Source organism: Molothrus aeneus, chromosome 9 (genome assembly GCF_037042795.1).
Source record: "Molothrus aeneus isolate 106 chromosome 9, BPBGC_Maene_1.0, whole genome shotgun sequence".
NCBI lineage: Eukaryota > Metazoa > Chordata > Aves > Passeriformes > Icteridae > Molothrus > Molothrus aeneus.
Window position 1 is genome coordinate 10,137,350 of NC_089654.1, and position 12,940 is coordinate 10,150,289.

Here is a 12,940-nt window from a genome sequence, read left to right on the forward strand (position 1 = left end):
CTTCAATTCTTTCATATCTAAAGAGGACAGCAATCTCTGTTCTATCAGACCGCTTGGTTCGTGCGTTAAATGGTACTTGCTGCCAGCTTGCTTTCCCTGTCTCTCTCCCTTTGAAGCAGACTGGACAGCTTCCTCAAGCTGGCGTTATCACTCCCTCTAACCACTCTTGGCAGGCAATCTAATTCCCCCTGAAAAGGTCACCGCCATTTTAACTGCCTTTCAATCACATTAAGCACGCTGCCGCTCGTGCTCAGAGCGCTGCGCCCGCAGCTCTCCTGACTGAGGTGCGATCGATAAACTGACATCCCACCCAACACCCAGCTCCCCAGCCCTGCTCTGCTCCATCCCCTCTCCTGCGCAAGCTGCCTCCCAGAATGGACGGAAAGGGACCAAGGGACAAAATCCTCTCCTCAAATCTGAGGCAGCAGAAGGGAACCGCTAACCTGGCATTTACTAATCTTTGTCCCATCTGTTAAGAAACAGAAGGGTGCAAGCATCCCCCACCCCCCCGCCTTCCTTAGACCTACAGAGGCAGCAACTTCACAGGACAGTATGCTTAGGCACCAGTCCAGACACCTTTGAAGCTGTGTTACAAAGAACAAGCCTCCCTCAAGCTTCCCTCAATGCAATCATTACCGTTATCTCTCCCCCTGAGCTGCTTTTTTTTTTGCAGTTACGAGTTATGTGTTCCACCCATCGATCCCTGTGTAAGACACTGTTTTAAGTCCTCTTGCCTTTTGACTGTGCTAAGCCGTTTAAGAGATGACAGCAGCTTCTATCAGTGTGAAGCTGATGTGATTCTTTTCAGATAAAGCACTTTTTTTCCACTTCCCCCCCTCCCTTCCCTTCTTTCAAGTAAGAAACATACACACAAAAAGAGACACTGAATCTTTCAAAGAAAAAAAAAACCTTTTGAACTTCCCTCAGGAATTCTTTAAAGGGATAACCTTACAGTGTAAACACTGAGGGTAACGTGCATCCATTCTGGACTGAAATAGAAGAATTGCTACAAATATGTTGAGCATTAAAAAACCCCAACAAACCCCACATCAGAGACGAAGCCACTTGACGCTTTCACTTGTGAAGCCTTGTTGGCATCCTAAACACAGAAACTCATTAAAGGTGGCATGAAATAATCCGGTGCAACAAAGAGCTTCAGAGAGAGATGATTCAGAGACATGGGGAGAGATAGTTACTGAATGTTCAGGCATTTCCAGAGAAATTTTAGTCTTGTGACACTGTACTGAGGCAGGGGAATATCTGATTATTTTATCAGTACAGTTTTACACTTTGAAGTACACACTTGATTGAAACGGAGTTTGGTATTTCATGCTGGTATTATTCTGCACCTACCCCCAAAGAGAACCACAAACTCTCCTACAAACCCCTGCTTCAAGCAGGACCTCTGCTGAAACAACATGGCTCCAAACCCTATATAATTGCCAATAATCTTAATTTACACCTTACATCTTTCCAGTTTTGCAAAGCAAATTGAATGACAGCAAATTTTAAGAAGCCAAGAGGACACCTGGAAGTACTAAATATTTCCTGTCTGAAATCCTTCACCAAACCCAACACTTCAGAGACAACACACTGATCCCTGCACTTCTCAGGTCATATTCCTACTTGCTGCCACAGCCTGTTCTTTCTACCTGCTGCCTCAGTTATGCCAAGCTGTGGCAGCCAAGTAGGTGTGCTATGGCTCTGCCACACTAGACCTGACTGGGGGCTTGCAGCTGTAACACCAACAGAGAAGACAAATAATTTCCAGCTTTTAAGACAGCTCCTCAGGTCAGAAGAGCAAGTTCTCCCTGCAAGTGCTTTGGAAGCAGGAAAGTGTCATCCTAGGAACTTTACAAGTGAGAGTTTCAGCTTGTGGTTGCTTCTACATTTTAGACCATCTTCCAGAAAACCCAAACAGGGTTGCTCATTTCCCTGATGCTTCTGTTTTTAGGAAGAAAAACCCTAAGGTCTCTCAACCTTACTCCAACTGAGAATCTGTCAGCATTTCCTACATAATTGGCAAAGAATTTTCCTCATGTGGAGAGTGATACGAACTTTGTCCCCTAACCAAAAATGATAAAAAAAGCCAGGATCTGTGTTAAGTTTGAGACACTGCTGTAATGCTGCCCAATGGACTTACGTGCAACACACAGTGGCCACAGTGTCCTGCTCCCCCTTCACCCAGCTGTGACATCTCCTCAAAGCAACACACCATTAAAACTGAAATTAATGAGACACATGGCCATCTATTTTCCCCTCCGGTTTTATGTATTTCCCCATGTCATCTCTTTAGACATTGGTGACATCCCTGTAGCCTGGTAAAGGCTGTCTGGCATTATAAAAGACATTTGATTTCCACATGACTGCTACTTCTCAGCAAAGGGAACAGAGCCAAATGCAAAGCCTCAGGTGACAGGGGTTAACGAGGGCCTTGCCAACTCCAGACAAAGCAGTTTTAAGCATTAAAAAGCATCTACAAAACGTTGTGCTGTGCTTCAGGGCTGTAAATTAAGAATTCTGTCTGGCAAGAGCCAACACTGGCAGCAAAAGAAGAAAGACAGTCACCTTAAGGTTACCTGAGAGTGCACATAGCAGTCCTGAGTGATGGAGACCCATGAATGCAGCAGTCAGAGACAACAATAGGAGAGCCACAAAAGAGAGCATGAAAAAGTGTAACTTAATTAAAAATAAATGCAATCAGCCAGCTATAGAAGATCACTACAGCTTTGCTCTGGCTTTCCAAATTTTACAACTTCTTGCACAGAGTAGGTAGCTACCCTGTACATATTGTCTGATTATCCCAAAATACTAGGTAGAAAGTTGTTAGGAAAAACATTTACCCAGCCTAACTACAGCAATTACACACATATTGTCCACCTGAAGCCTCATTTGAAAGAAAGTCTCCATTATGACCAAGGTAATGTGGAAGATTCAGATCACACTTCAGTGAATTAACTCAAAAGCAACTGGGAACATTTACCAGATGAAGATAGCACCATGTCCACACCAAAGAAGTGGAAGAGCATGATCTCTTCAAATGCAGGTGTTTGGTGGGGATGAAGGAAGAAACCACTCATGCACAAAAAAAGGTAAGAAATGAACTTAACAGCTTTTTCTAACCAGTTCTAGCAGTGATGACAACAACAGAGGCACACAGACATCCCAAGCTTCCCTGCTACAGATCGTAGTGTCTATGCTACATGAACATAGTTTAAGATCCTGCATGGTCTCATCAGGCCTCTACGTGGAATCACGCACAGACACAACTCTCCATGCAGTCACAAAAAAAGTTAGGATACTGACACAGCATGTAATAGCATGAGCTTCACTGGGGGTCCTTTAAAGCCCAAAGAAGCTGCTCCTTATCATCTGCTCTGCTACAACCCAGCTACAATTTAATTTCAGAGGAAAGCAAGAGCAGATCAGGAGTGCCTGGTTTTAGCAGAGCACATGGCTTGCTTTTAAGTCCAACTCCCTTATGCAGTAGCCTTTCCCCTTGAGATATTTTAAATTAAAATCCAAACTGATATAGGAAGAGATCACATCCCATCCTCTTTATTGAACGAAGGGAGCCAGCATTCCTCCTCTCATTAAGCATGCGCTACGTGGATTGCTTGTGAGAAACTCTCATGAGTGCCTGAGGTTCATGCCAATGAACAGTTTAGTAAATCCTCCTCTTTGAGGCCAAAGGGCTGAATGTAAGAAAGGGGACAGGTTTCTAGCTAAAATTACATTCACCAATAAAGCTCACAAGAGGTCAAATTTTGCCATAACTCACTCTCTCCTTGGTAACTGATTTCCCCATCACTAGGGAAGGAGAAAAAGAAGGAGGAAAAATAAAATGTGTTTGTCTGAGAGCCCTAAGGGCTTGCAGTGCTGGAGGTGCAGAGCAGGTTCCTGGATTCTCATTTATCAACCTTAAAAGGGATGGAGTGATAAATGCACAACTGGCCCTTTAATATTTTATGCAGGTGCTAAAGCGACTTAGCTGTCACCTCCAATACATCACCAGAGGCTGATACACCAGCTTTCGTCACTCCAGGCTGGGAATTTTTACAATTTCATTTCTATTTCCCTCTCTTCACATATTTCCATGTATTTCTTACTACGTGTAAGATATAAAATGTTATTTTCCCCATATGATCTACCCATTCCCTCCTCAGCCACATTCCTTGAGAAAGAAATAACCCCACGCTTCCTTAAAGATTTGCACAAATTTTGACTCTCATCGTTCTAGAGGGACAAAAAACTGAAATCACTTTACATTCTGGCAAAGGCTGATGATTCTGCCTTTTGTGGAAGGGAAATCCCCGTGTCCCTCACTTTAAAGATAGGTAATGATCAACTTCCACAGCAGAATGGTTTACAAGTCCCCCTGGAACACTGGCGCACCTCGAAATCCTCCCTCCAGGAGAGTAGTGGCCCGTATCCTCTTCTGCCCGCACCACTCGTACTCCTCAAAGCGGTTGCCATTCTCGTTCTCGATGTCCACAGAGTCATCCTCAGTCATGCACGAACCTTCTCTCTGCATGGGGTAAAGCAGGGGCAGACTGTTGAGATGCACAAAATAGCTCTTTGGGGTTCATAACTCGTGGTGGGATGGGGAAGAAAAGCTGGGCTGCTCCCAGGACAGCTAAGTACAGAGCATACAGCAGCCTCTATTCCCATTCCTGTTCCTACTAACCTAAACTAGAAGTAAATAGGTATTGGAAGAACTTGACAATCTAAGATTAAAACAAGTTGAAAGTTTCATAATTTTTACTCAAGGAAATATAAGGTCTGGTCCCTACAACAATGCTGGTGTTCACTTCAACATGCATTCCCCTGCCTTGCAAGCAGAATTCCTCTGTCATGGAGGAACATTCCTCTGACCCCTAGCAGAAGTGTTCTTCTGTAACATAGTTTCAGGGCACACTAATCAAAATACACCTCTCTGTATACTATGTACCTCTCGAGGCAACAAGTCCTCTATTGAAGGTTTTTCCTGAGAAACATGAACAAAAAGCCCTATGACAAAACTCTCTCCCTCCCCTGGGGCTTGTTTCTCCTTCCTTGCTGTCTTTGGGATGAACAGCAAGAGAACGGTTCTGCTTAAATGCACTTCCCTGGAGTAAGACGATCATGCAACCTTTAAAAATCCCAGTCTGCTACAAAAGAACCCAACAAACAATTGTAATGCTGTCAAAGGCACAGATCAGAACGAACTGTTCTTCCTGTGCTACATAGGATGCCTGAAGTCCTACAAAAGGTTCATAAATTTCAATAGCTCCACCTTTAAAATCTACAAATTACACTTCCATAACAGCAGAACAGTGCATGAAGTAAAAAGTTGCTAATGCAACAGAACAGAAAAAATCCAGAAGAATCCATCTTCCCAGACAAAGAAGTGACTACAGATCTTAGGGAGACAGTTAGCATTGCCTGCAAGTTCAGCAATGTTAGTTTTTGCCCCACATTAGGACAACTACAGACAGAGCTGGGAGTAGGGAGAAGGGAATGGCAGCTGGTGATCCTGTTGCGCCTCTACCTTTGCAAGGCATTGTTCCACATGCCTACTCATCTCCTCCTCGGATCCTGACAGAGGCCGGCTGCAGAGGGGACATACCTGCCCTTCGTCTTGCTTCCTCCGTTTCATTTTTCCAATCCGAGCTGCATGGAGAAACCAGGGAAAGAAAAGAAACAAAAAAGGGAAGACATGTCAAGTTTGTAGGTCCAGTCTTGGCTCAGCTCCAAATAATAAAACCTGGGCAAAAATGGTAAGATTTCAGTGGAAAATCCCATTGTAACTCCCAATTCTGACCTCTACGAACAGTACAGAGACTGTTACTTGGCACTTTCCAAAGGAAATCTGTAACCTGTAGCTCAGCACTCTGATTCCACAGAGGCAGCTATTCACAATTTAACATCTAGAAGAATATCTGCTACACATCCCGTAGTAAGTTATTAGAATGGTTAAAATCTTTGCCTTGGAAACCTGAAATTGTTTTCAAAGTTGAGTGATCAAGCCACTGAACCCTGTTTTGAATTTTGCCTTTTAAGTCTGAGGTCTCCTTCCATTAACATGTCTATTCCCTCTACAAGAACTTGCTTAGAATGTGATAGCCTTGGACAAGGTATTTAACAATCACTTCCAGGACCACAAAGCCTCCTGTACACCCTGAAAAACTCCTTCTCAGACCACTACAAACAAGTCAGAGCACCATCTTGGCAGCAGGCAATATTTATGGGAAGGAAAGAGATTTGCTACGAAAAATACAGGACCTATGCTAGATAGCTTCTGTCTCTCTACTATTTTTATTTCAACAAAACTAGGGGCTACGCTGCCTTCTTGAGAGCAAGCTCTGGGAAACAAACATGTTAGGAATCATGATGATTGGAAAAAGCAGCCAAGGTAGCCTGTTGCTTAATCCAATAGCTGGTTAATTTGAGCCATCATTTAATGTGATCAAAACATCTGGAACCAAATCATTTGCATTAAAAAGAACTTCTGTCTTTTATTATGATAGCTTTAGGCAGGTATTACTGAATAACTCAATCACTGGCTGCAGGAAAGTCACTGTTTAATTAATAAGGAAGGTCAAAATTCTGAATGAGAGACAAGTAAAAGCCCAAGGAAAGCCCATGTGATAATGAGAGATGACACCACCAAAAAGCTGCATTAGCCAGAAATCGTTACTGACATTGTGAGCACTGCAGCAGGCTCTGAGAGCCTTCATGCCTGAACACTGTGGGATCAACAGCTCCCTGCAGCCAGCAAGTCACAGAAAGCTTCTGGAATGCCAGGATGGAAAGGACCAGTGTACAGGCAAGTTTCTGTTGATGGTTTTCTCAAGTGCATTAGTTTAGAGCACACACATCAAGTCAATTATAAAGTTTCAGCTGAACACATCAGCATAGACCAGAAAGGCCTCCTTCAGGACTTTCTTGTTGGCTTCCCTGGACTCAGGACTCTCTGGGTTAGAATATACTTTCCCACAATTGCGGAGTCTTCATCATCCCCTATACTCTCTCATGCTCCAGCACTAAGAAAGCTTCAAATTAATCAGTGGGCATTGTTTTTCCTCATTGGAACAGATATGTGTGAAAACTCCCTGAAAATACATGTCCACTCCACACATGCTGGAAAGGATTCTGTAAATGTGACATTCCTAGAATAAGAGACAGCAACTTGAGACCAAAACAAAAATGTTTTTGATATCTGGCACTTTGAACAACACAGACTCTCAATAAACACAGCTTTCATAGTTTCTCTGAATTTTATTTGCTGAAGCTCCACAACCCTCTCTTGTGCTGGGTACACCACGCTGACAGTTCCACAACCCTCTCATTTAGGCAGAGTTAAGCCACGCTCTTTCTGGCTTGTACTTCAGTGCCCAAGAGATTTCTGAAGTTCTGGTTTAGTGCATACCTATATCCTTCAGCATGGCTCTTTCATTTAAGTTTACAGTGCTCTTTCCTTGCCTCACTAGCTCTGTAGAGCCAGCAAAAAATATGGAAGGAGGCTGGAATCAGACATGACTTGAGCATTCCTCAGCAAACACCCATCTGGAGAGAAACACAGAAACAAAGCCTCCTCTATCCTGATCACAGACACAAATTTCTCTCACCTCATCATGTTTTTAACAGGGAAATGCAGGGAAGGAGCAGTTTAATTATTCTGGTAGGACTCCCCATGGCCAAACAATTCAGTTAGAGCAGTCTGCCTGGTGAATTTATTAGTATTTTTAGGGGTTTTTTACTGCCATCCTCCAATCCATGCACTGTAGCAGTGACAAAAGGAAGACAACTTATTTTGGAACTTCTACAGATAAATTGTTGGGACCATTTTGCCAGAACAAGCACCTCATCTGCCCCTGAAATGTTAGAGCAGAGCTGGGAAGAGAACCTCACTCTGCTCCAGCTCTACACCAGACTCAGCAGCCAGCCCCTATCTTGGTTCATTTAGCTCTGCAGAGCAGCATCCCTTTGAGTTGCAATGCCACAAGTGAAAAAGCCACCGGAGGAAAGAGGTGTTGAAAACAAATCCCCCTGCCATTTTCATTCTCTGGTCATTAGCAGTGGCAGCGTCGTGCCCACGGAGGCCAAGGGTGCCCCTGGTGACAGGAGGAACGGGGAGGGAGCAGCCTGGAAAGCAGATCCGAGCGGCGCTGTCCCTGCCCGACACACGCAGCCCGGCCATCACTTCCAATCAGCGCGGCGGGGACGGAGCGGCCCCAAAGGCAGGGGCTGATTGTGCCGCTGTCCCGAAGGGGAGCAGCTCAAAAGAACACGCAAGTGAGACCACAGGATTGCTAATTAGTGTTGATAGATGCGATCATTTCTAATTAGCTCACTAATCCCTCTCTCCCTCGCTCCTGTCGCAGGAGCATGGAGAGAGGGGAAAAAAAAGAAAGTCATTCCCTCCCTCCTATAATTCAGGAAGATAAAAATGCAGCCAGTTGAGGACTGGATGTACAAAGAGGACAGAACTCAGGGAAGGAGGTTTTTGCACAAGCCTGACCCATTCTTACCTCTGACTGAACAAAGATTCCATAGTTATTATTCCAACCTTCTGCCAGGAGGTGAGAAGTTCACTAGTTTTTATTAGCATTAATAATTATTATTAGGCTATCAGAGGGCTTCCAGCACCTCTGAGGCCTCACTTTTAAAGATGTACATTACCCTATACATTGCTCCTGCTGCAAGTGCATGTTCTCCTTCAGATTACATGAAACCATCAGGCACCCAGGGAGTTTAAGTCACCATAGCAGATGAATGAGAAAGTGGCACACACAGGGGAGCAAGAACTGGGATCCTCTGCAAGGGCAGGGGCTCTCAGCTATGGTCTCTGACTTAACCTAGGAGCTGTGCTGGCTATGGAATTGCTCTTCCCTTCACTGATATGTAGTTCTCTAATATGGGACTGCGCAAGGTGAGAGGCTGCTTGCACTAGAGAAGGAGCCAAAGCCTCTGCTGCTGAGGGAACACTGGTCCCTGCCTTCCCAAGGTGCAGAGACAAGGAGCCAAGCCGCCGCTGCTGCCTTATTGGCAGAAGAGACTGAGGATGTTTTCCAACAATGGGCTCTCCTCATCAAGGCTGAACCTTATTAATGCCTAAAGATCATGTTACTCTCTAGTCCAGCCAAACTTCCTGTGAGAAAAGCTAATGGATTTTAGTTTTCACTGGTACTCCCCTCCCCAAGCAAAAATTCACCTTCAGGACACAGCACTAATTACCTCAGAAGTGCTCTTACATGGCATCTAGCAGTGGACATTGCACCAACCTCTCCTGCAGCATCAAAGGCCATGATTAAGTTACTAGCAATATCTCTTATGGTTCCCTCCACCAGTTTGAGTGGTCCCCTGAGTCCTATGCAGACATCATTAGCAGCTCCTGCAATGGCAGGCCAATCAAATTAAGTGGAAGGATTTTTGTCTCCTTTCCAGTGAAAATCATCCAGCTTTATTCCTCCCCCACCCATCAGCTACAAAAGCACAGGACATGGCGCTGGTGGTTCAACAAACTGCACGGTCTGTTTGGAGAGACAGGCTGGGGGTAACCACCAAAACTGGAATCACCTTGTCAGGGAGGTGCAAATGGAGCTTTGTAAGGACCTGCTTCACAACTCACCTGAGAACTTTGGGAACAACCCTAAACTTACACCAAAGATATTCAAGCACAAGAGCTAGCACCTGTTCTCTGCAAATCTACTGCAGGAGTCCTGAGGAGTGGCTATACCTACTTTTGTTAGATCTATCACAGAAAGCTCTTGTGAATGATCAAACTCGTCCACAGTATCTGATGCAAGGGAACAACAGCAGTAGTGGCAGAGCACAAAAAGCCATCTCAAGAAAAAGCAAAAGCAAGAAAACAGATGGTCAAGAAGGAATCAGTTTCAGACCTTAAGTACAATTTGCTGCTCATCTGCCCGAAAATGAACATTAAGGGCCAGATTCACAAAAGGATTTCAGTGCAGCTTTCAGATTTGCATGGTCAAAGTTCCACACAGATGATTTTCAGCAACCTTCAATCTGACACTATTCTCTGAGGTTGGCACCTACTTAACCTGCTGAACCCATGTTCTGATACACTAAGCCAAACTTTGTGCCTTTAATTTTGAATGACTACCTAACCTGCTCTGCACTGCTAAACTCCACAAGCATCAATTTACAGGGTGGCTTAAAGTTTCCAGTTTGGCAACACTGGAAATAAGGCAAATGAAAGAAATGCTTCCTTTGTCACACAGATTCATCAGGAACCAGCACCTCATATGCCTGGGTTCACAAGGACACAACCTCTGGAAAGTGAGTTTAGCACAGGTGAGAGGTGCAGGATTAACTCACTGAGGCTGACAGGGAAGTTGTGATACAAACACTCAACCAAGAGCCTAACAGACAGAACATTAATCTCCTGCTCCTGAGCTTGAAAATGCATTTGCCTTACTTACAGCTCAATTTAAGTCACAGGCTTGACTTACAGAATTAAAATTCTGGCCAGTCAGGTACATGTGAACCATGTTGCTATCAGGACCTAATCATGTTGTGGCCAGGCCAACAGAAGACATTTCCCTCTCTACCTTCTCTTCCCTTAGCTCTTTTTGCACATTCCCAAATGAACACAACAGGATGGAAAACATCAAGGTCCAAACAAGACTAAGTCACAAACAGCCTGGGCAGCCAAGATTAGAGTCAAGGACAATGTGAAAGAAGAGCAAACACTTTGAGTCCTTTTTATGGGAGGAGTTTCCAGAAGTGCTTCTGGAACTCAGCTCATAAATGCCTGACAGAAACACCAAGATAAACTGGTTACAACAGTATTGAAAAGTACACATAAAACATCATAAAACAAATGAAATAGATTTTTATTTGACAGACTGCATTTGCTATATCTTAAGTTTCTGCAGTGTGTCAATGAGAATATGAAACAAAGAGTCAGTTGTCCTAGGACAAGTCCTACACAACTTCTGTTCACGTAAAAGAATCAGGATTAGGAAACTAAAGTTGCATGATTGATTAGAAGCTCATTAAAACACGAGAGATAGATAAATAAGAGGTTTTTTTCTCTAAAGCACTCCAGTGTTCTCCATCTAAAGCATTACTGCTCAAATTACTCAACAATAAGGTGGCATAGCTTACAAATACTGCAATTATTTCAGTACAAACAAATGTGGAGGAAGAAACTAGAAAGCAGCCAGTGTTCAGAAGTACAAATTTAAAGACACATGCAGAGAAAGGAGCAGAAGAATCCACCCAACCATGTGGCTGGGTGCAGACTGGACCAGACATCACCACAGGTATGTTCTGGGAACAGCAGTAATCAGTCACAAAAAGCTAAGTTCAGAAGGAACTAGTCCTGATCTAATCTGACCTTCTTTGGGACCCAAAGCAATTCACCTGAATTTCTGCATCCAGCTCCCGGACATCTGGACCCTCTTCATCTCAGGGTGAAGAAGAGAACAGACAGGAAACCCCAGCACTATAAGGGCAGCACATATATTCTTTCATTTAGGATATGGCTGTACCACAAAAGGTACATAAAGAAGAGTAAAACGTCCAGCAAAAACAATGCAAATGCTGTACAAAACTACCTGCCTCCCTTTAAATGAGCACAGGTTCACAAAAACATCCAGAAGAGCTCCCAAAAGGAGATCACAGTCTACCCAGACTGTGCTGCAGCCCTGCTTTGGGACAGAGACAAAAGCACGAAGCAATACTGAGCCAGTTCAGCTGAGCACGCTCTCACCGAGAGCTTTGTCTCACGCTGAAGGACTCCACAACACCAAGAATTTCACAAGTCTGGCTCAGACTTAAAAAAAATATTTAAAATAAAGTGACTGCACCTTAATTGCTGGCCTGAAAAAAGGTGGAAGGAGAGAGCTTAGCCCTAGCTATCCAACTATGATAAAGGAACAGTGTGACATCCTTGACCCCAGAGACCTCGGTCACACAAAACAAGTCCCCACAGAGCAGCACCTCGTGTATCTGGGCCATCTGAACTCTGTGTCTGTCAGCACTGGCAGCTCCCTGCACTCATCCTGGAGTGCAGAGTGAGCACCTGCCAGCAGTTACCTGTCACTGGTGCAAGGCAACTCGTTTCTTTGTTCTACAGCTTAACAGACTTTCTGGAGTTTGCAGTTTTTTGGCCCTCTGGGTTGATATTTAAAAATCCTAAGGCTAGCTCTGAATTCACCTATGTATAACTTATCAAAGTTCTGGATCAGTAGCTTCTATTTGCTTAAGACTATGCTAAACATGGAGGGCTTCAAATTCAAGCAAAGTGTTTTCTATCAACACACTCTAAACCTTTTTGTTATTTTGTTCAAGCAGATCTTCTTCTAAATAAACTCCAAATGCTCATCAGAGGTGTTATAGTGAACTATACATTAGGAAGCTCGATATTAATGAGCCTCCTATTAACCTAAATAATAAAATTCTGACTAAATATTACATACTAAACTAGCTAAAAGCAGCACAAAACCAGATGAGACAGAACATTGTTATTGTGTACATGGTAAGTTCTGACCTCTAAACTTTGAGAAAAGTTTCAACTTCTTCAGCTCTAATAAAAAAAGTTTCCTTTCAGCTTCTCTTTCCAATTTCAAAGCAGAGGGATGGGCTTCCTTTCTCTGAAACTATGTCTGATTTGGTTTTTAAATACCAGGCCACTGTCCACTAGAAACAGTTGTTTACTTGTTAGGAGCATCTGCAGATACAACAATAAAAATACCACACCAGCAACTGCGGGTTTGAGAGGAAAAAAAACCCAAACAAAACAAACCATGACGTCAGATGACGCTCAGGCTTCCTAAAAGTTTACTGCAAGATTCAGCCATGTGAGCTGTGAAAGCTCAGCAGCCGGGCCCCGCACAGAAAACACGGCTTTGGGGCCTGCTTTACACCGGCTGGGGGATCCCGGCTGGGGGAGCCGAGGCTGAGCGCGGAGGGCTTCACCCGAATG

The 12,940-nt window shown here is 44.0% G+C and overlaps 1 protein-coding gene across 4 annotated transcripts in view; it reads right to left on the reverse strand.

The window, feature by feature from the left end:
* RNF220 (ring finger protein 220) overlaps positions 1 to 12,940 on the reverse strand; it is a 216,580-nt gene that overhangs the window by 41,693 nt on the left and 161,947 nt on the right. For 3 of the 4 annotated variants that reach the window (XM_066555595.1, XM_066555596.1, XM_066555598.1), the window contains 2 exons: positions 5,531 to 5,652; positions 4,396 to 4,528 (listed from right to left, as the gene is read on the reverse strand). In XM_066555595.1, the coding sequence (XP_066411692.1) occupies positions 4,396 to 4,528; positions 5,531 to 5,652 (255 nt within the window). The remainder of the gene's footprint in view (positions 1 to 4,395; positions 4,529 to 5,530; positions 5,653 to 12,940) is intronic. The other variant, XM_066555597.1, reaches the window with a different exon arrangement.